The 20,431-nt window shown below is 41.6% G+C and overlaps 1 protein-coding gene across 1 annotated transcript in view; it reads left to right on the top strand.

Annotated features, from left to right (window-relative positions):
• Window positions 1–18,384, top strand: part of ngfrb (nerve growth factor receptor b) — a 71,030-nt gene extending 52,646 nt beyond the window's left edge. The window contains exons 4-6 of the mRNA XM_020453353.2: window positions 4,557–4,797; window positions 9,750–9,916; window positions 12,529–18,384. Coding sequence (XP_020308942.2) covers window positions 4,557–4,797; window positions 9,750–9,916; window positions 12,529–12,872 — 752 coding nt within the window. The 3' untranslated portion in view covers window positions 12,873–18,384. The remainder of the gene's footprint in view (window positions 1–4,556; window positions 4,798–9,749; window positions 9,917–12,528) is intronic.
• The last annotated feature ends 2,047 nt before the right edge of the window (window positions 18,385–20,431 follow it).

The following is a 20,431-nucleotide window of genomic DNA, read 5'->3' as shown; positions in this document are numbered from 1 at the left end:
AGTCCCTTCCACCAGGTGGCTGATGCGATATGTTGGCACAACTGCCATATTGCATCTCCATCCCAAAGCCCTTGCTTGGAACTGTACTTTGCCAGACAGCCTATGTATCTAGTCCTCATCCAGGCCAAGGTGGCAAGACAAGGTAGTGATGGCACCATAGGCCTTGTTGATCTCTGCACCAGACAGGATGCTCTTGCCAGCATACTTGGGGTCCAACATGTATGCTGCGGCGTGTATGGGCTTCAGGCAGAAGTCTTCACGCTTTTTGATGTATTTAGAACTCTGCTTGGAGCAACAGTGGGCAGGGCAGTACGGATTTCTTATCTTACATCTGCAAGCAGCGTCTGAACATCAGACAGGATGGCATTGTCTCCCTCAATCTGTGCAATGGCTACTGCTATAGGTTTCAGGAGTTTCAGGCTGCATGCCACTCTCTCCCAAAATACATCATCCAGGTGGATCCTATTGATGGGGCTGTCCATATCGGCAGACTGTCAAACATGATGACAGCTTCAATGTGGTGCTCTAAATCTTCTCACTTTCCTTGGTTAGGTAGATTGCTGCAATAAATTACTGACCCTTCACATACCTAACCATCTGCTTGCCTCTCTTGTAGAGTGTATCCATTGTTTTCAGTGCCATAATGTCCTTGAGGAGCAGATTCAATGCATGAGCAGCACAGTCAATGGGTGTGATGTGAGGGTAGGACTTCTCCACTTTAGACCAAGCAGCCTTCATGTTTGCAGACTGCCTTCAGCTCATCTGCAATGTAGAGACCGGTGTGTCTGTTGTCCCTTGTGTCTGTGCTCTTGTAGAATACTGGTTGAGGGATGGAGAGGATGTAGTTTATTATTCCTTGCCTACAAACATTCAACCACCTATCAGAGATGATTGCAATAGTCTGCTTTCTCTATGATTTGCTTGACCTTCACTTGAACTCTGTTGAACTCTGCATCCAGCAAATGAATATAATAAAGCATGTCTGGTTGGAGGGGTGTATTCTGGGTGAAGAACATTCAAAAATCTCTTCCAATACACATTGCCTGTGAGCATCAGAGGTGAACCAGTTGCATGCACAGCTTGAGCATCAGCATTTCTCTGACTACGTTCCTCCATTGAGTCAAAAAATCTTCTGATTCCAGGAGGAGGGGTGAACTGTTGCTATCGATAAGGTGTCTTATTCATCATTTTCACCTCGAATAGAAGTAGAGGGACTTTTGTCAGATGTTGCTAGTTGTGAGCGCTGAGGGGAATTAATGCACTTTGCCTGATGATTCTGCATCTTTGTTGCATTCTTCACATATGATTTGAAACAGCATTTGCAAATGTACATCGCTTTTCCTTCTACACTAGCTGCAGTGAAATGTCTCCACACATCAGAGTGCCCGTGGCATTTTCCTGTAACGATGAGAAAAAAATGAGTAAAAAAACAACAAATACAATTCCATGTACAGATCAATAGTTAATCAGTTAGATTAAACAAGTCCTTTGTAAGATACATGTTTTAAAATTAAACATGTATGGAAACCCACATGGTAGTAAATACTAACTAGCAGAAATTGTGAACAAGTTAGAAATGATTTAAACACACTTTACTGAATGCTACTATTTACTAGTTAACAATAAATCATGTATGTCGTATAAAATATATTCACCCCACCCAATATTGTAATCAACGCTTACCAGAAAGCATGTAGTCCTTGGCTCAGACAGTGTAGTAGTGTGGGCTCAATAGCATCTCATTAGTGCGCAAGATCTTGAGAATCAGATGTACATGTGATGGAAGAGTGCACTGCACATGTGATGGAAGAATGCACTGTGCATGCAGATGCTTGCAATTCCATTGAATTGGGTATAGTTTAATTTTCCTGTAACGATGAGAAAAAAATGAGTAAAAAAACAACAAATACAATTCCATGTACAGATCAATAGTTAATCAGTTAGATTAAACAAGTCCTTTGTAAGATACATGTTTTAAAATTAAACATGTATGGAAACCCACATGGTAGTAAATACTAACTAGCAGAAATTGTGAACAAGTTAGAAATGATTTAAACACACTTTACTGAATGCTACTATTTACTAGTTAACAATAAATCATGTATGTCGTATAAAATATATTCACCCCACCCAATATTGTAATCAACGCTTACCAGAAAGCATGTAGTCCTTGGCTCAGACAGTGTAGTAGTGTGGGCTCAATAGCATCTCATTAGTGCGCAAGATCTTGAGAATCAGATGTACATGTGATGGAAGAGTGCACTGCACATGTGATGGAAGAATGCACTGTGCATGCAGATGCTTGCAATTCCATTGAATTGGGTATAGTTTAACCGAAATATACTACAAGACCTAGAATTGCCTTATGTGTATACCACAAAAAAAGGTTCACTGTTATGAGCTAACTTTTTGGAGGAATTTAAGCATAATTCCCCAAATTCCCGGGCTTAATTTCTCATGGGAAATTTCAAGAAAAATTCCCTAGTGTCAATACGGGACTAAGATCAAATCGTACGACACCGGCTCCAACACTCGTCAGATGTGGAAGGGCTTGCAAACTATTACAGAAAGGGAAGGACAGTCGAGAGCTGCCCAGTGACACAAGCCTACCAGACGAGCTAAATAACTTTTATGCTCTCTTCGAGGCAAGTAACACTGAAACATGGATGAGAGCATCAGCTATTCCTGACGACTGTGTGATCTCGCTCACTGCAGCCGATGTGAGTAAGACCTTTAAACAGGTCAACATTCACAAGGCCGCAGGGCCAGACGGATTACCAGGACTTGAACTCCGACCATGCGCTGACCAACTGGCAGGTGTCTTCACTGACATTTTCAAACCTCTCCCTGTCTGAGTCTGTAATACCAACATGTTTCAAGCAGACCACCATAGTCCCTGTGCCCAAGAACACTAAGGTAACCTGCCTAAATGACTACCGACCGGTAGCACTCACGTCTGTCGCCATGAAATGCTTTGAAAGGCTGATCATGGCTTACATCAACACCATTATCCCAGAAACCCTAGACCCACTCCAATTTGCATCCCGCTCCAACAGATCCACAGATGATGCAATCTCTATTGCACTCCACACTGCCCTTTCACACCTGGAAAAAAGGAATACTTATGTGAAAATGATATTCATTGACCACAGCTCAGCGTTTAACACCATAGTTCCCTCAAAGCTCATCACTAAGCTAAGGACCCTGGGACTTAACATCTCCCTCTGCAACAGGATCCTGGACTTCCTGACGGGCCGCCTCCAGGTGGAAAGGGTAGGTAACAACACATCCGCCATGCTGATTCTCAACACAAGGGCCCCTCAGGGGTGCATGCTCAGTCCCCTCCTGTACTCCCTGTTCACTCATGACTGCACTCCAACACCATCATTAAGTTTGCTGATGACACAAGAGTGGTAGGCCTGATCTCCGACAACGAAGAGACAGCCTATAGGGAGGAGGTCAGAGAACTGACCCCGTGTGGTGCAAGGAACACAACCTCTCCCTCAACGTGATCAAGACAAAGGAGATGATTGTGGACTACAGGAAAAGGAGGCCCGAGCATACCCCCATTCTCATCAACTGGGCTGTAGTGGAGCAGGTTGAGAGCTTCAAGTTCCTTGGCGTCCACATCACCAACAAACTAACGTGGTCCAAGCACACCAAGACATCATGAAGAGGGCACGACAGAACCTATTCCCCCCCAGGAGACTGAAAAGATTTGGCATGGGTCCTCAGATCCTCAAAAGGTTTTATAGCTGCACCATCGAGAGCATCCTGACTGGTTGCATCACTGCCTGGTATGGTAGAGGGTAGTGCGTATGGCCCAGTACATCTCCAGGGCCAAGCTTCCTGCCATCCAGGACCTCTATACCAGGCGGTGTCAAAGGAAGGCCCTAAAATTGTCGGTCCCTAGCCAACCTAGTCATAGACTGTTCTCTCTGCTACCGCACGACAAGTGGTAACGGAGCGCCAAGTCTAGGTCTAAGAGGCTTCTAAACAGCTGCTACCACCAAGCAATAAGACTCCTGAACATCTAATCAAATGGCTCCCCAGACTATTTGCATTGCCCCCCTCCCCTTCTACTCTCTATTATTATTGCATAGTCACTTTAATAATTCTACCTACTTGTACATGTTACCTCAATTACCTCGACACCGGTGCCCCCGCACATTGACTCTGTACCGGTACCCCCTGTATATAGCCTGTATATATTGTTATTTTTCTGCTGCTCTTGAATTATTTGTTATTTTAATCTCTTACTTTTTTTGTTATTTTCATAAAACTGCATTGTTGGTTATGGGCTTATAAGTAAGCATTACACCTGTTGTATTCGGCGCATGTGACAAATACATTTTGATTTGATTTGATCTCCTCCGGCGCCATCTCTCATGAAATTCCTTAACGGATTTGTATGCCTCTATCTAGTTTCACATCAGATATGTTCACAGTTCACATATATTTACTCATACATGAATACACAACGGTCAATTATATTCACTCCATTTCTCTCCCACTTTTTATTCTCACCACGATCTTGTTCTTCTCTTCTCCTGCAGATCTGAACCCGCCGCTCTTCTCCTCCATCTCGCCCCCTCCCTCTGGGGGCTCGTCCCTGCCCTCGTTCACTGACGATGACGCCCTTTTCCCCTACGGCCCCACGGAGACCGCCACCACCACCACCACTACCAGTACAATCAAGTTCATAGGCGACGAGCTGAACAAGAACCTTATCCCCATCTACTGCTCCATCTTGGCAGCCGTTGTGGTGGGCCTCGTAGCCTTCATCATCTTTAAGAGGTGAGGAAGAAGGGCAGATGGGATGGGACTTCAACGAGGAATGGTGTTGTATTGTAATATTTAAGGGAACCAATCTACAGGAACGCAATGTTCGATAGATGAGATTTTCAAGACATGAGGTATACATAAGAGTCAAGAAATCTGATCTGATAATAGAGTTCATCTATTTCATATTTCATGAAGTAATCTGCCACTTTTTCTGGGTGAGGGCACAAGCCCCTGACATTCAGCCTGGGGATCCCCAACGTCTGTTCAGAGAAAACGGCCTATTTGGTGCTACATTTGAGTTTGCTATCCTTTTAAACCTTTCACACCCACTCCCAACTGATCCCCGCATAATATTGATTGCTTATTTTCCCAACTCTACACTCTCGACACAGCACTGCTAGCTTTAGTGTGATGATCCGACGCACTTTCAGCTCAAGACAGGGGCTTCAAAACAAACAGACCAGAACACAGTTGGGCTAGCATCGATGCTGGCGGCAGTCAGCACCGGGGACAGAAGGGGGGCTATGAAATATTCAGATACCCCATCAAATGGTGTCACTTTGACCCACTTCCGCCCCATGAGCATGAAAAGCAGACTGAGGACATAGACAGGGCGCACAATAGGTCAGTTACTATTGACTTATCTGTGAAATTGACATTTCTTTTTTTTTTAAATGTATAGCCTTTATTTATCTAGATTAGTCTCAATAGCTAGGATTCCATCCAATTTACAACATATTTTCATGTGAATATTATATAACTTGCCAGATCTGGTTTTCACACAGGCTCTCTAAACAACAGTTCGCTGATAAAGTGGACAGGAGCATTTTTATTTGTAATTGGCAGCCAAGCACCGATCATCATGTCACTATACAAATTAAGACCCTCAATGTTTACAGGAAAGGAGTATCAAGCTCATCCCCATGGACTTTCACCACCCTGGGAAGTTCATTATAACTTATTTCATCTGTAGCCTAATAAACTGTGTTTTCAAGTCATAGTGAGGACCACATAAAATACCTCGACAGGATGGATATCTTATCAACAATTGCACAATAAATAGTTTTCCCCACACAAAAAGATCCCACCATGTCGAACGAACAAATTGCACATTACATTATTGAACCTTTATTTAACAAGGCAAGTCAGTTAAGAACAAATTCTTATTTACAATGACGGTCTACCCCGGTCAAACCCTAACGATGCTTGGCCAATTGTGCGCCGCCCTATGGGACTTCCAATCACGGCTGGTTGTGATACAGCCTAGAATTGAACCAGGGTCTATAGTGACGCCTCTCTAGCACTGAGATGCAGTGCCTTAGATCACTGCGCCACTCAGGAGCCCAACATTTCAGCTGTTGTGTTTTTTTTTGTTGGTACGTATGACTTTACTCACACAAAAAACTGTAGATCGAAATGTGGCTATTGAGATGAAATCTTGTTGGCAAGAGAGACCTGGTTAAAATAGCAGACAGAAATTATGTTCGAATGGGGGTCTGAAGTGCCAGCAACTAAAGGGTCAAAAGTTCCAAAGTGTTTTTTAAACATTTTGATCCACTTCAAAGCTTGTTGAGTCTAGGATGAAATGTGTTTTGTTCAAATGTGCTTCGTTTACTCATTCAAGTAACTGACAGGTGTTGACTAATCAGAACAACAGGAGACGTATGGAAGATGACAGGATTAGATTGAATGTAGTTTAATCAGATAAGGGTGCATAGTATGGAACTCCATTTGGGTCTTTGCGTGTCAAAAAAAGATACACGTCAAATAACAGTATTTGACATGTCAAACAAGCTTATTTACCAATCAGGACCTGAATATGACTGCACGTCACATAATAATTTCACGCATTCATACATTTTTTACGTAGTTATTACACATTGATTACACTATCACTGGTATTTCATATGTCACAGCGATTCATCGATATGTATGCTATGATGCTGGTGAAGTTGTCTTGCGCACCTACAGTGCTGGATATAAAAAAAAGCTAGCTAGCTGATGGATGCAAACAATGTTCTTCCTCAAAAACATAGCAAAACGACATAATCTGTTTCAGGAGCTATAGTTAGCTAGATAATTATATAGCTAGGTATCATCATCTAAAATAACCCTAATTTATAAGACAGTTCTTATTTGATTAATGGTGGTCAAACCAATCTATGTGAAGCTAGCCACAATAAGGATTAGCCACAATATTGGACTTTGAGGTTAGCCTTCAAAATAAAAGTATGCCATTGACAGTGATGCAAACGAAAACAAATAGTAGAATTTTGCCATAATTGACTAGATCATAATAAACGAGGTTGAAATGTTGTCATATAAAATCAACAAAAGACAAGAATTTGTTAATTTGACAAAAATCGGTTGAAATCACACTGGATGTAATTCGACTTTAGAATTGCATTGGGGGCATACATATTTCACTGTACAGCCTTACCTATGGATTGTGGATCAATGACATGGGGTATCAGTCTACTCAGTGACACCCAGAGAACATTAGCTTTGTAGCTCTTATTGTGGGACTCTGAAACAACCTAATTGAGCCACATTTATTGTCAACCTACTATGTGTATTGAACATTATCCCAGAGGAAAAACAATACTGCGTGGATGTTTTGGAGTCTGATAACTCTGAGGAGGGCATTGGGAAGAAATATCTTGGGTATTCAGTAGACTGATACCCCATTTCATTGATCCCTAATCCTTAGGTAAAGCTGTACAGTGTAATATGAACGTCAATACACACAATAGTCTGACTGGGGAGGTGATTTCACACAGTCACAGTCCCGCGATAAGAGCTACAATGTTAATATTTGCGTAAACTCTTCACAGTTGTGTTCTGTGGGTGTCACCGAGTAGACTGATACCCCATTTCATTGCTTCACATTCCAACCTTGTTTAACATTATCTAGTTTAAATATGGCATGATTCCACCAATTGTAACCTTCTGCATTGCTTTCAAATAGGTACTTTAATTTTGAAGGCAAACCGCAAATTCCACTATTGTGCCTCATCCTTATTGTGGCTAGCTTCACAACACATAACCCGGTCCGGTCGCGCTTCACTAGCCAGATGAAGCTAGTTGGCTGCTTATAACGTTAGCTTTGTGCAACAGGGTTAAGTAGTTGGCAAGCTATTTATTTTCATGAACTGAAGTTCAAGCTCAATAGGCGAACAACAAGTGACTATCTAGCTAATACTTACTGTGGTGGTTAATTTCTGTATTATCAAATGAGGAGAGACAAACTTATCACACAAGTCAGTTATACTTCAACAAAATCTTTAATAGTGAGAGCTTTGCAATAGCAATGACTTGTCAATGATTCACCATTTCTAATGATCCGTTGAAAGACATAACACAATGGCTATTGAGATCTTTTATAGCAAAGATCCACCCCCTAGTCGACATAACAAACCACAGATATTAGGAACAGTTCACAAAGTGAGACTTTATAAATGAGATCCCGTAGCCAGACAGCATTCGCTATGAATTATCGTTCTGTTTGGCCCCTAAGATGAGGTTGCTATCTTGTTCCTGTTACTCCTAGCACAAAACACCAACTCGACCAATGGCATAAATCAATTGCCAACTCCAGACACTACCACACACATCCCTCAAGGCCAAACGAGGGAGTGACTGACACACAAACATTGTGGAAACCTGTAATTGGTTCCCCATTAATTACGCCATCCCTTCACATGGTTTAGAATGGGTAAAGACGGGGCGGCAGGGTAGCCTAGTGGTTAGAGCATTGGACTAGTAACCAAAAGGTTGAAAGTTCAAATCCCCGAGCTGACAAGGTATAAAATCTGCCCCTGAACAGGCAGTTAACCCACTGTTCCTAGGCTCTCATTGAAAATAAGAATTTGTTCCTAACTGACTTGCCTAGTAAAATAAAATAAAAAAGACACATTCACATATGAAGATCATGTTCCCTCCTGTCCTCTTCCCTTTCTGATATTCTGCATAGCACCAGGGACATGTGAAAGACAAGGCTGACTTCTCCCCTCTCTGGGCCCCAAGTGACTGAGCCCCAGCTGAGGGAGGGTGCAACTGCCAACACCAGAGTCCAAAGGGATACATTCTAATAACAAGTCTATCACATAAGCATATTATGCAGATAAGACATCCTAATTATCTATATTACCCAACTAATTCTGATTCATCTGTCACATTACTCACTAGGATTGCTGAATCATTGCTAACAATAATGAAAAGGACTTCATATCCTACTGGTCATTTTTTTCAGGGACCGAGCTAAAGCTAGCTAGCTACCCCAGAAGTACCGGTCAAACAAATGATGCCTTATTACCAACGTGGTATTATAAACACAGTTCGTGGCCAGTGTATGTTTGTTTGCAGACTTTTCTTTTGTACAGCTTTGACAGTGCTTACTGATAGTAGTGGTGGCACTTGGATGGCACACGCAAATTCAGCACACACAACATTCTACAATAGAATTGTATTATTTGACGCGCATCTTTTTTTGACACGCCAAGACCCAAACGGCGTTCCATAGCTAAGGGAGCATGTGGGAATGGCAGTGGACTGTGTAGAATATGAGGTGACTATGAGAGTTAGTGCCAGCAAGAGAAAATTGGGGGTAGGGTTCTATCCTCTGCCAAAGGATTCAACATTCTACCTGCTCATCATGTATGTTGTTAATTGATAGTGATGGGGATGGGGTGAGCTTGTCTCCAGGCGGGCACAAATGGTGGGTGGGATTATCATGATCAATTAGTCATTTAACCCAATAGAGTCGCTCTTGGCTCTCCACATTTCCTCTGCATGTTTTAAAACAACCCACTATTACTTTCGCAAAAAAAAAAGTGCTGATATAGTATATATACTTTGATATGCTTTATGAGTACGGGCCCTGACCTTCATCAGCGCCAAGACCATTTAAGTCATTTATTAATCCATTTTTATATAATGAGTACTTTTTTTCCATCTCTGTCCAGGTGGAACAGCTGTAAGCAGAACAAGCAGGGCGCCAACAACTGCACAGCAAATCAGAACCAAACTCCTTCGCCGGAGGGGGAGAAGCTGCACAGCGACAGTGGCATATCGGTGGATAGCCAAAGCCTACAGGAGCAGCAAGGCCAGGGGCAGACTCAGGCACAGACAGGTAGGCCTGCACAGAGATACTCACACACAGGCGAGCACAGATGTATGAGCACGCACGCACGCACGCACACACACACCACACACACACACACACCACTCACACACACACATACACACACAGGTGGCGCGTCCAATAAGCAAAGCTAAGCTTCCTCTGAAGTAAATTCAATTAAGCTGATTGTTGATTTGCGGCAGTCAGTGAAAAGCATCTAAAATAGGCCTAGGCATATCTCAATATTTCTAAATACAATCGTTGGAAAAACAAAGAAAAACTCTAACCTGTCTTTAGTTAAGATATCAAAATGTTCAACTCCCAATAGGCTATTGAGCAAACAACACACAATACCGATATTAAGTAATTTTATCTTATTGTCTTACTTAGCCGCTACAAACTTGTGTCCGTCGTGGACCAGTGGGTACATAAAACATTCTCAATTGAAGGCTGCAAAGGCACCAATTTCCTCCTTAACTCTATTTAATCTCGAGAAGGCAGAAAAAAATGGAAAATATACATATTTTCTTTATGAAAAAAAAAAATCCACCACCATGCTAGTCCCAGAAGTTGTGTATCACGTTCAGCCAATCAGGTTGCTGCAGTCTGTTTTTTCACCCAGGGTCTAATTGATTCAAAATAAAAGACTGCCACAACCTGATTGGCTGAACACAATACGCAACATCCTGGACTAGCTTTAGCTACTCTAGCATGGCGGTGGAAAATGGAGAACGTATGCATATTTTTCCAGTTTTCTGTCTGCCTTCTTGCGTTTAAATAGAGTTAGGGTGGAAATTGATGATTTTGCAGCCTAAATAGGGAATGTTTTATTTACGAACCGGTCCACTGGGGATACGATTGTATAGCCGGCTGTATACATTCCCTATGGACGGTAAGATGAAACGACTCAATATCGCCATCTGCCAGCCTTTGGGCTAATTGGTACTATAGCGGAGCGCATCGGCCATATCCCCGGTGAGTGCGCACATTCACTGTCTTTATCATTGGGTGAGTCCGTGCTCCCGGAAAGTTTTTTTAGGATAACATTTTCCTCCCCCAGGCTAGATGGACGTCATAGCCTACAATATGTGTCTCCCCTTTTCATAGGCCTTAATTAGATGGTTGTATTCAAGACAAGGTTGTTTCTATTTAGCTCAGTTTGTCAGCAGAGTAGCCTACCCTGTCATTTTTGTTGTATTAAATATTCTGCTATTGTCTCCAGTCATAGAGAGTAAAGTGTCTTAGAATTGCACGAAATGTGTTTATAAAAGACAATTATTTTGCGAACAGTGAGTCAGTTATATTATTAGCCTTGTGACTATCCAATCTACTCCTCACATTAGGAATAGTAGGCTAGCTTACATTTGTCTGCAAATGCCATAATAGATGCATGCAATACTTTATCATAAAGGTTAAAAAAATGGTTGTCGATTTTTTTTAGCTTCCCCTTACTTGAAGCTCACGCACGGCATACAGTATGCACATACACACATACTTTAACACACACACACCTGTATGTAGAGACAAGTCAACCCAGGGACAGACAGGTACAGACGGGAACTTTACTACAGGTCGACACCTAATGTACTGTAACACAAAATATAGATTAATGTACCACATCCACAATAGCACACCTAGACAAGCTCCCCCCAAAATATAATGAAAAGATCCATTCATGAATTCACATTTAAGTCAGCATTCAGGTCAATTATACCATGTGCCACACAACAAAGCAACTCCATAGAGGTACCATGCATTTGATGGCTGCTTGCACTTTGAGGGTAGTTTTCGAAATGGAGCAAAGTGCATAATTAAGCTATTTAGGTTGAACCGTGATACCACTCAACAGAACACTACCACAAATAGGTTTGATGGACAGTAAGCTGGTATGGAATAGCTTTTCTAGATGCCATGTTTGTTAACACCCTGAGGGCCTTCACACAGTAAGACAAGAGGATAGGAATTTCCCTTTGGGGAGAGTGGCATCTCGTGGCCTCGTAAGCTCCACTTTGAACACAACCTCTCAAACCTACTGTAGCAAATCAACAACAATAATAACAAACCTCTGTTAGGGGCCACAGTTAGTTCACCAGCGGCATGCGCTCCTGGCGGTTTGGAGTCAAGCCCTGAAGAACCCGTTTGGAAGAATGTAGACCTTTCAAAACAGACACTTGGCTGAGCAGATGAGACCAGATGGCTGGTTTGTCTGTGGAGTCACGTGATTCTCTTGAGATTAACAGGTTCCTTAGAAAACCTTCAGAGAACTAGAACTAGTTCCAAAGAACTATAAGCAACTGGAGCAGAGGAAATAGTCAGTCAGGAGAGAGCACTCCAGCTGGCCAGAACAAAGTCCTACAATATACTGTCTATAAGTGTAGTGAATCAATATTATTTGCTGATGTGCATTTCTGTTTAGTGATTCCATCTGGAAACAAAGCCAAATTCAAAGTCAAAGCTATGATGTAATGATGATCCATTGACATTAATGTATGATTGACAAAAAGTCCACACAGATCCTGAGTAAGGATTTGGAGCTCCCTGACCAGTGTGATTAAATATTACTTCAACAGATATTAATGTAACCTCAGACTAACGCTCATGTAACGTCTTTCTCCCTGCAGTGGTCACTGTGGATGAGGAGCCTTGTCTGCTCCTTCCCCTCCACACGCGAGAGGAGGTTGAGAAACTCCTCTACAGGGGCGGAGAAGGGGAGGGCTACGACCACACGGAGGACAGAGATTGGTGCAGCCTGGCAGGGCTGCTGGGATACCAGGAAGAGCGCATCGCCACATTCCGGCAGCAGGAACATCCAGTCCGTGCACTGCTCTCTGATTGGGCCAGCCAGGATTGCGCCAGCCTGGACACGCTCTGCACGGCGCTGTGCAAGATCAACCGCGAAGACATCGCACAGAGCCTCGTGCTCAGCCCCAACACCGTCAAACCCACTGCCACATCTGCAGTGTGACCATTTAACCATTACCGCCAATGCTACGAAAATCTCACTGCAACATCACAGCCAAACTCACCCCACCCCCCGCCACAGTCCATCCATTCTGTGACTATTTAACAGACTACACCAACCATCTGAACAATTACACCAATGCCAAACCATTCAGATCGGCAAACCAAAGTCTGATCATCCACACCTGATGCCAAAACTACTGCTATCGATCCACCAAGACTCGGCCCCAGATCTAAATCGAACATTTCTGCGAGACTTCGGCAGCCACTGCATCCCTTACCGCCTTTATGGTCCTTCCTAAGCGTGCCCGCATCGTGTGAAACCTATCGCTTCCAATTCCACTTGTGAACCTATGTCAAACTCTGTGGCTGGTGCACTTTCAAGATACACAACCCCATTATGGTCAACTGTGGCCTTGTAACCATACTACTGGATGTTCCACTGTGTCTTCAGTGTGCCCAAAACAGTCAGGCACCATTTTGCTCTGCTCTCTCACTAACCCGGAAGTAGCAAAAGGCTACAAGACTCTGGGGATTGTGCTTCATTTTCATTTTCTGTGCTTCTCTTTTGACTGAACTAATTATTTTCATACCTTCCTCACTTACAACACAGAACTTTGGCTTGTGGTGCCTTGATGAACATCACTTGGCATTCAACACGTACAGTAAGGTACTACTATTCTTTCATTTCATTTTTGTTGTTCTGTACTACCAAAGCCTAGCTTATCAACCATACCTATACCTATTATAACATCTGAACATTAAATTGTTTGTAATTTATTGGCAAAATATTCCATTATTTGTGACCATTTGCTAGTCAATCAATGACTGTCGGTCACAGCTGAATGGTGGTAATTTTCACCAGAGATCAAGGACTGGAAAGATATAACGAGCTAGACTACAAAAGGTTAGCACTAAATCCAAACCAATTCTTATGTGAAAAAAGCTAATGACATATCAACCTGCATCGTTGCCTCTATTATTTTCAACACATTGATATGGAGAAGCTCAATTATTTGAGCCGTTTCCTCCATAATATTTTGTGAAAGGAAATATTAAGGAGAAATATCCCCTTTCAAACTTAAGTTATCGTATGCATTATTATTATTTCTTTAGACCTGACATAGGAACAGTTCCCAGTATCTATATATCTACTGGAACAAAGTCAGAGTAGTGGACTGGCTGGCCTGTGCTGGCTAACATGGTAGTCTGTGGACCAGGCAACCTGACTCCAGCTTCTATCTGGCCAGGCCCATCTGCATAACACTGGGGCTCTCACACTAGGCCTATACTCTGACCTAGATAGAAAAGGACTAGGAATTTAAAACTCACCCACACATATATCTACACACACAAACATCCATGAATGCACGCACACACACACACACACACACACACACACACACACACACACACACACACACACACACACACACATACACACACACACACACACACACACACACACATACACACACACACACACACACACACACACACACACACACACACACACACACACACACACACACACAAATGTATATCTACACACACTTACATGCACACGTACACAAACACACAGATGCATGCATGCCAGTATCCACACACATGTATGCATACACATACTGTATAAGAGAACAAACAAACAAAAAAGCCTGTGCTGTGTCAATCAAGTGTTGTGTCAATGATAAGGGACAACAGGACCAAGGTCATTGGACATGAACCTACACCCTTTCAGGGACCACATGCAAGACACCTTATTGGACATGATGGACGTAGGCCAACTTGCAGTCAAAAATATTGCAGTCATTCACACCACAACTGTCTTTCAAAACATCTTGCTTGGAATCTGTATAAATCATGTAATCCTTTCCCGTGAGGTCATCCACTGCTGTGTTAGCAAGAGGAATAGCATGTACACACTAGCGAGTCATATAACCGATACACATCGTATTCAAAATACACATACAAGTACTGTACATAAAATAACTTACGACTGAACAACTAGCCATTATTTCAGGCTAAGATATACAAATCCAGGGTTATCTATTTCTGTTTAGTTTCTCAGGGTCTTTTGTGTGGCTTTAGTGATTAGCTGGATGTTTGTCTAATGTTGTTTCCTTTTCCTAATCAACGCTCAGACAACCTGGATTAGTTGTGTATAGGTTGAGGAAGGTGAGGGAGGCCTTGTGGAGGGATTCAACACTAGCTAGTGTTTCAGGAAAGGCCCTTTGTAGAACTTACTCAGGCAATGATATCAGTGGCGTTCCAGGTTGTCTTTCTATGCAGTCGCGCTGCTCGGAGGATCAGATCTCACATTACCTGGAAAAGTGTTTAAATGTCTAAAGTAGCAGGGACCATATTCATATGATATCTAGTAGGGGACTGCCAAAAAGACGACCCGGTGGCCATTGTGACTGACAATCCTTCAGACAAAAGAATAGGGATGGACGCAGATCAGAGGAAAAACAGGGGTGTCTAGTTTCCCCATTGTTCACGACAACAACCTTCGAATGAAAGGCTAGTCCTTAGAGATTGGAGACGAGCAATACGGGAGGACTTCCAACCACTGAGAGTTGAAAAGATGAAAAGAAGCACGCCAATTAGACCTTTTGGTAACAGGTTACTTAAAGCTGACGGGTACAATGCATTAAGATGTGGTTATAATGCATTGTAAAAATTGTTATAGGCATTTATGACCCATTTATAATGTCTTATTGTCATGCCATGGTACCTACATATTATAAGCCTCATAAGCCTCATTGTATGCTTATAACAAGTAATAAAGCACTATACGTGTTAGCTCAAAGTAACAATGTTAGCACATCGGTGCATTCATAAAGCCTTCGTAAATGCTTCAAAATGTGTCGTAGGCATGCATAACCATTACAGGCAGCTATGAATTAAGAACTGAGGGGGATGTTCCCTTATTTTTGTTGTGCTTTGTGGGGTCATATTTCTTAGCTTATTTGAGGGTTAAAATGCCAATGCATGCTTATAACAAATGTAATTGCAGCATAATACAGCCTAAAGTGAAGCGTATCCCCATTTATTCTCATTGTCAACTTGATTTTTTTTTTTTAGATATATATATATATATTTAAAATTTCACACTGGGAAACATTTTTTGGGGGGGACTGGGGTTGAATGACAGGAGTTCGGAGGAAGTAACAGTGGTCGCTTGCTTTCTGTCCATCATTTAATGCAAAGAGATCTGTTAGGACTGTCTTGTTCAATTCTGGCATTACTGACATATAGGTAGGTTCAAAGAGAGCGAAGACAATATTCATGCTTTTCTGGATCTGAACCAGTCTATGTCACAGAATTGATCCACGCCTGGTTTAGCTTGCTACTGCAAGAGTCTGGCCTGAGTCTATAGGTACACGTGCCTATTGTAAGTACTGTACAGAACGTTTCACCAATAGTTTACTGATCTTAGATCAGTGGCTTAATTATGAACAAAGGTATTCTCAAGGGTTTTCATGTGTTACTAGCAGTAATAAACGGTATTATAGGTTAGATTGTAGAGCACCGTATGTATTCGACATCACAAGTGACCTGGGAAATGTTTCAGGTCCCTGATGATGATGTTGTGTTTGTTTTGTATGTATTTTATTTGATTTTGAGAAGTGTTCATTTGAAGTTTGTGTTTTTGAGCCCTCAAGGCTTATTGTAAAATATCATGGTCCGACAGGACTTCTGACTCAGATGCAGTCTCTAGAGTCTATTGACAGTGACTCAATCCCACTTTACCTCAATGACCTGACTCTAAAGAAATAGAATATTTGGCCAAAATGGTTTCACTGTATGCCTTAGCCACAGTCAGTAGGACACAAATTAAGCATAGTCCTGAACTAAAAAGCTATTTCAAAGAAGATCCTCTGTTGATGGTTTTTAGTCCAGGACTATAATACATTTTTTGTCTAGGAAACCAACCCCAGATGTCTGGATCAACGGTATTGCATGGTAAACACTGCTGGGACTAAATGTGGTATATCCCTGTATAGTGTATGTGTGTGTGTATGTGTGTGTGTGTATATATATATATATATATATATATATATATATATATATATATATATATATATATACATACATACTGAGGGAACAGAACATTAGGAACACCCTCCTAATATTGAGTTACACCACCTTTTGCCCTCAGAACAGCCACAATTCATGAGGGTATGGATCCTACAAGGTGTCGAAAGCGTTCCACAGGGATGCTGGCCAATGTTGACTCTCAATGATTCCCACAGTTGTCAAGTTGGCTGGATGTCCTTTGGGTGGTGGACCATTCTTGATACACACGGGAAACTGTTGAACATAAAAAAAACAGCAGCGTTGCAGTTCTTGACACAAACTGGTACCCCTGGCACCTACTACCATACCCCGTTCAAAGACACTTCAATCTTTTGTCTTGCCCATTCACCCTCTGAATGGCACACATACACAATCCATGTCTCAGTTGTCTCAAGGCTTAAAAATCATTCTTTAACCTGTTTCCTCCCCTTCATCTACACCGATTGAAGTGGATATAACAAGTGACATCAATAAGGGATCATAGCTTTCACCTGGATTCACCTGGTCAGTCTATGTCATGGAAAGAGCAGGTATTTTTTATGTTTTGTATTCTCAGTGTATGTACTGAATGTGTACAATGTGTTCAATTCAATACTGAGCCATACTGACTGACGGGTGGCGTGGATTGGTACAGCTCGGCTCAGTCCCACATGTTATCACTTATTTGGCTAAATTATTATCCATAGTTGCCTCTTTTGATACAGCAGCAGTCTTTAAATGGACTGTTACCTTGAATGCAACACTACGATGTAAAAGCTATTCAACTCCAATTAAACTCTGTCTATGACATTTCCTGACATATTTTTACTCTCACTCTCTCTCACTGCAGTGGTTCTCAGGAGACGGGCCAGTTTGTGTGGGGAGAGCATATGTCAGACAAGGTTGAGTCAGGCGTCTAATGTTTTGTACACCCAGTGTATAGCCATGACTGTAACAACAAAGTTGGTTTCCCCTACAGACACTGACGAGGAATGTGCTAATATGATATGAAAACTGAACTGAGGACAGAATTGTTTCCCCCCAAACGGTATTCACTTAATTTCTTTATATTTATTAGAGGACAGTTGCAGACCATACGTTTTGTATAGTTGTGAAGCAGCACACCTAGTAAGTACAATAAAATACCAATGAAGGCTTATATTCAACTTAACCTCGCACTTGGCCGCATACTGTTTGGTCAGAGGAAGAGGTGGGAGTTTGACAGTGAAGGGATTGTTGAAAATATATGAAAATAAATTGATGGAGATGTGTCACCAAGCCCTGATGATGTGGTCCATAGTGAAACAAGATGGATTCTTAATGCGCCAAGATGTACAGAAGTGAGAAATACTGAATGTTCCTTGTATTTACTAATATGTACACTGTATTATACAAATGTGAATTTGCTATATAAACAGTACAATCCACAAAATAATAAAGTCCTTCAATCAACATAATATGGTCTTGTCAAAAAGCAATGATTTCAAATATGGTCATAAAAGTAATTATTGTGTCTCTATCGCTGTCACTCTCACACACACACACACACACACACACACACACACACACACACACACACACACACACACACACACACAAACATTCACACACAAACTCATGCACACACACTACCCCCATTAACAATGTGGCTAGCTTGTGTAACTTCCATGGATTCACACATTATCTCCTTAGACTGCAGGACTCTGGGCATTTTCCCACAAAGCCACTTCAACGTCCTTCTGACATGTAACTCGAGGCAAATGAGACAGATTGATTTACCGGGGGCTTCAAACATAAAGAACACACAGAGAGGAGGAGGAAGGAGGTGAGGAAGAGTTGTGTATTACTTGTCCCTCCTTATTGGCTGCTTTACAATGAGTGTAAAGGAAACTTGGTGTAATTTTCTAAATGTTATAGCCAAATCAACTGGAATTAGTTTGACCTTAGTTAAAAATCATTTGACCATTTAAAAAAAAACATTGCATGGTTGTTTAGTTAGCTGGAGTTTTTAGTGGCTGTTTATTAAAGAAAACTCAACCGTGGATTACAGTTTCTGACAACTTTTAGGGTGAAGAACCATCAAGTTGTAAAATACTGAAATCCCTAACACCAGCTAAGTTGGTTGAGAACGCATTCACATCAACATGCTGGGGAAGCGTCAACCGTAGGTCATTTGCTGTGTGAAAAAAAACATGCATTGCAACTCATGCTACTGTGAGACCCACATGATGTTGAGGCCTGTGTCAATTGACCATAACATGACCGTAAATATGTTCACAACCGTTTAATGTCCAATTTGAAACACAGCAACCCCTACATCGGGCAGTGGCTCCAATCACTACTGCCCTGGGGCATACGGTCACCTTAGACCAGAGGGATGAGTGTACCCTATTAGCCCTCCAAAGACACTTCCAGCAGCATCTGGTCTCCTGTCCAAAGGTCGACCAAGCCATGCATAGCTTCAGAGGCAAACCATCAGTGGGATGCATGCAGACAGAGTGGTATAGCTGCTGTATGGCTGTATGAGTTATTGTTGGCCTTTGACATGGGGGTTGCTGTCATGAGGGTAACATAATACTATCATAACAATGGCATATAGCTTGTCAAAACAACTAACCTCAATTTGGCGAGTGACATAGCTCGGTAATGAAGCAGAAAATGACACGTGCTTGAACATTTCAACGTTCACTTTCGCAACAGTTGTGCCACTTAATATTAGATGTAGTAGATATCATGACTGTTGACATTCGGTCAGGAACTATTATCCCAAGTGTTATTTAGTTCTTATAGCAGTTACTAATAATGTAAGCATTGTTAATTGAAAAAATTTACGTTTTTCATCAGCATTATGTATAACAATTCAATTCAACGTGAACTATCTGACAATTCCCTGTCACATATTGTACACGCTTAACTACCAGAACTGTAATTCTACTGTTAAACTGTCAATGATGTTTTATCATTATAGAAGACAGACTATGGTGTAGAGGAACGATTAATGCATTTGCTTTGGCAGTCAATACATTTATTTTTAAAGTGAAACCAGAAGGGGTAGATCATCTTTAACATTGCAGATAGACTGTGGCTTCCATCAATGTAATTGTCTGCATCATTTCCGATACCCAATATATTTATTTTGTAAAAAAATATATATATATTTATATATATACAGTACCAGTCAAAAGTTTGGACACACCTACTCATTCCAGGGTTTTTCTTTATTTTACTATTTTCTACACTGTAGAATAATAGTGAAGACATTAAAACTATGAAATAACACATGTAGTAACCAAAAAAGTGATAAACAAATCCAAATATATTTATATTTGAGATTCTTCAAAGTAGCCACCCTTTGCCTTGACAACAGCTTTGCATACTTTTGGCATTCTCTCAACCAGCTTCACCTGGAATGCTTTTCCAACAGTCATGAAGTAGTTGATAATCCTTAAGATGTTTCTACAACCTGATTGGAGTTCACCTTTGGTAAATTCAATTGATTAGACA

The sequence above is a fragment of the Oncorhynchus kisutch genome, linkage group LG20 (genome assembly GCF_002021735.2).
Source record: "Oncorhynchus kisutch isolate 150728-3 linkage group LG20, Okis_V2, whole genome shotgun sequence".
Taxonomy (NCBI): Eukaryota; Metazoa; Chordata; class Actinopteri; order Salmoniformes; family Salmonidae; genus Oncorhynchus; species Oncorhynchus kisutch.
This window is presented reverse-complemented; position numbering and strand designations above follow the sequence as displayed.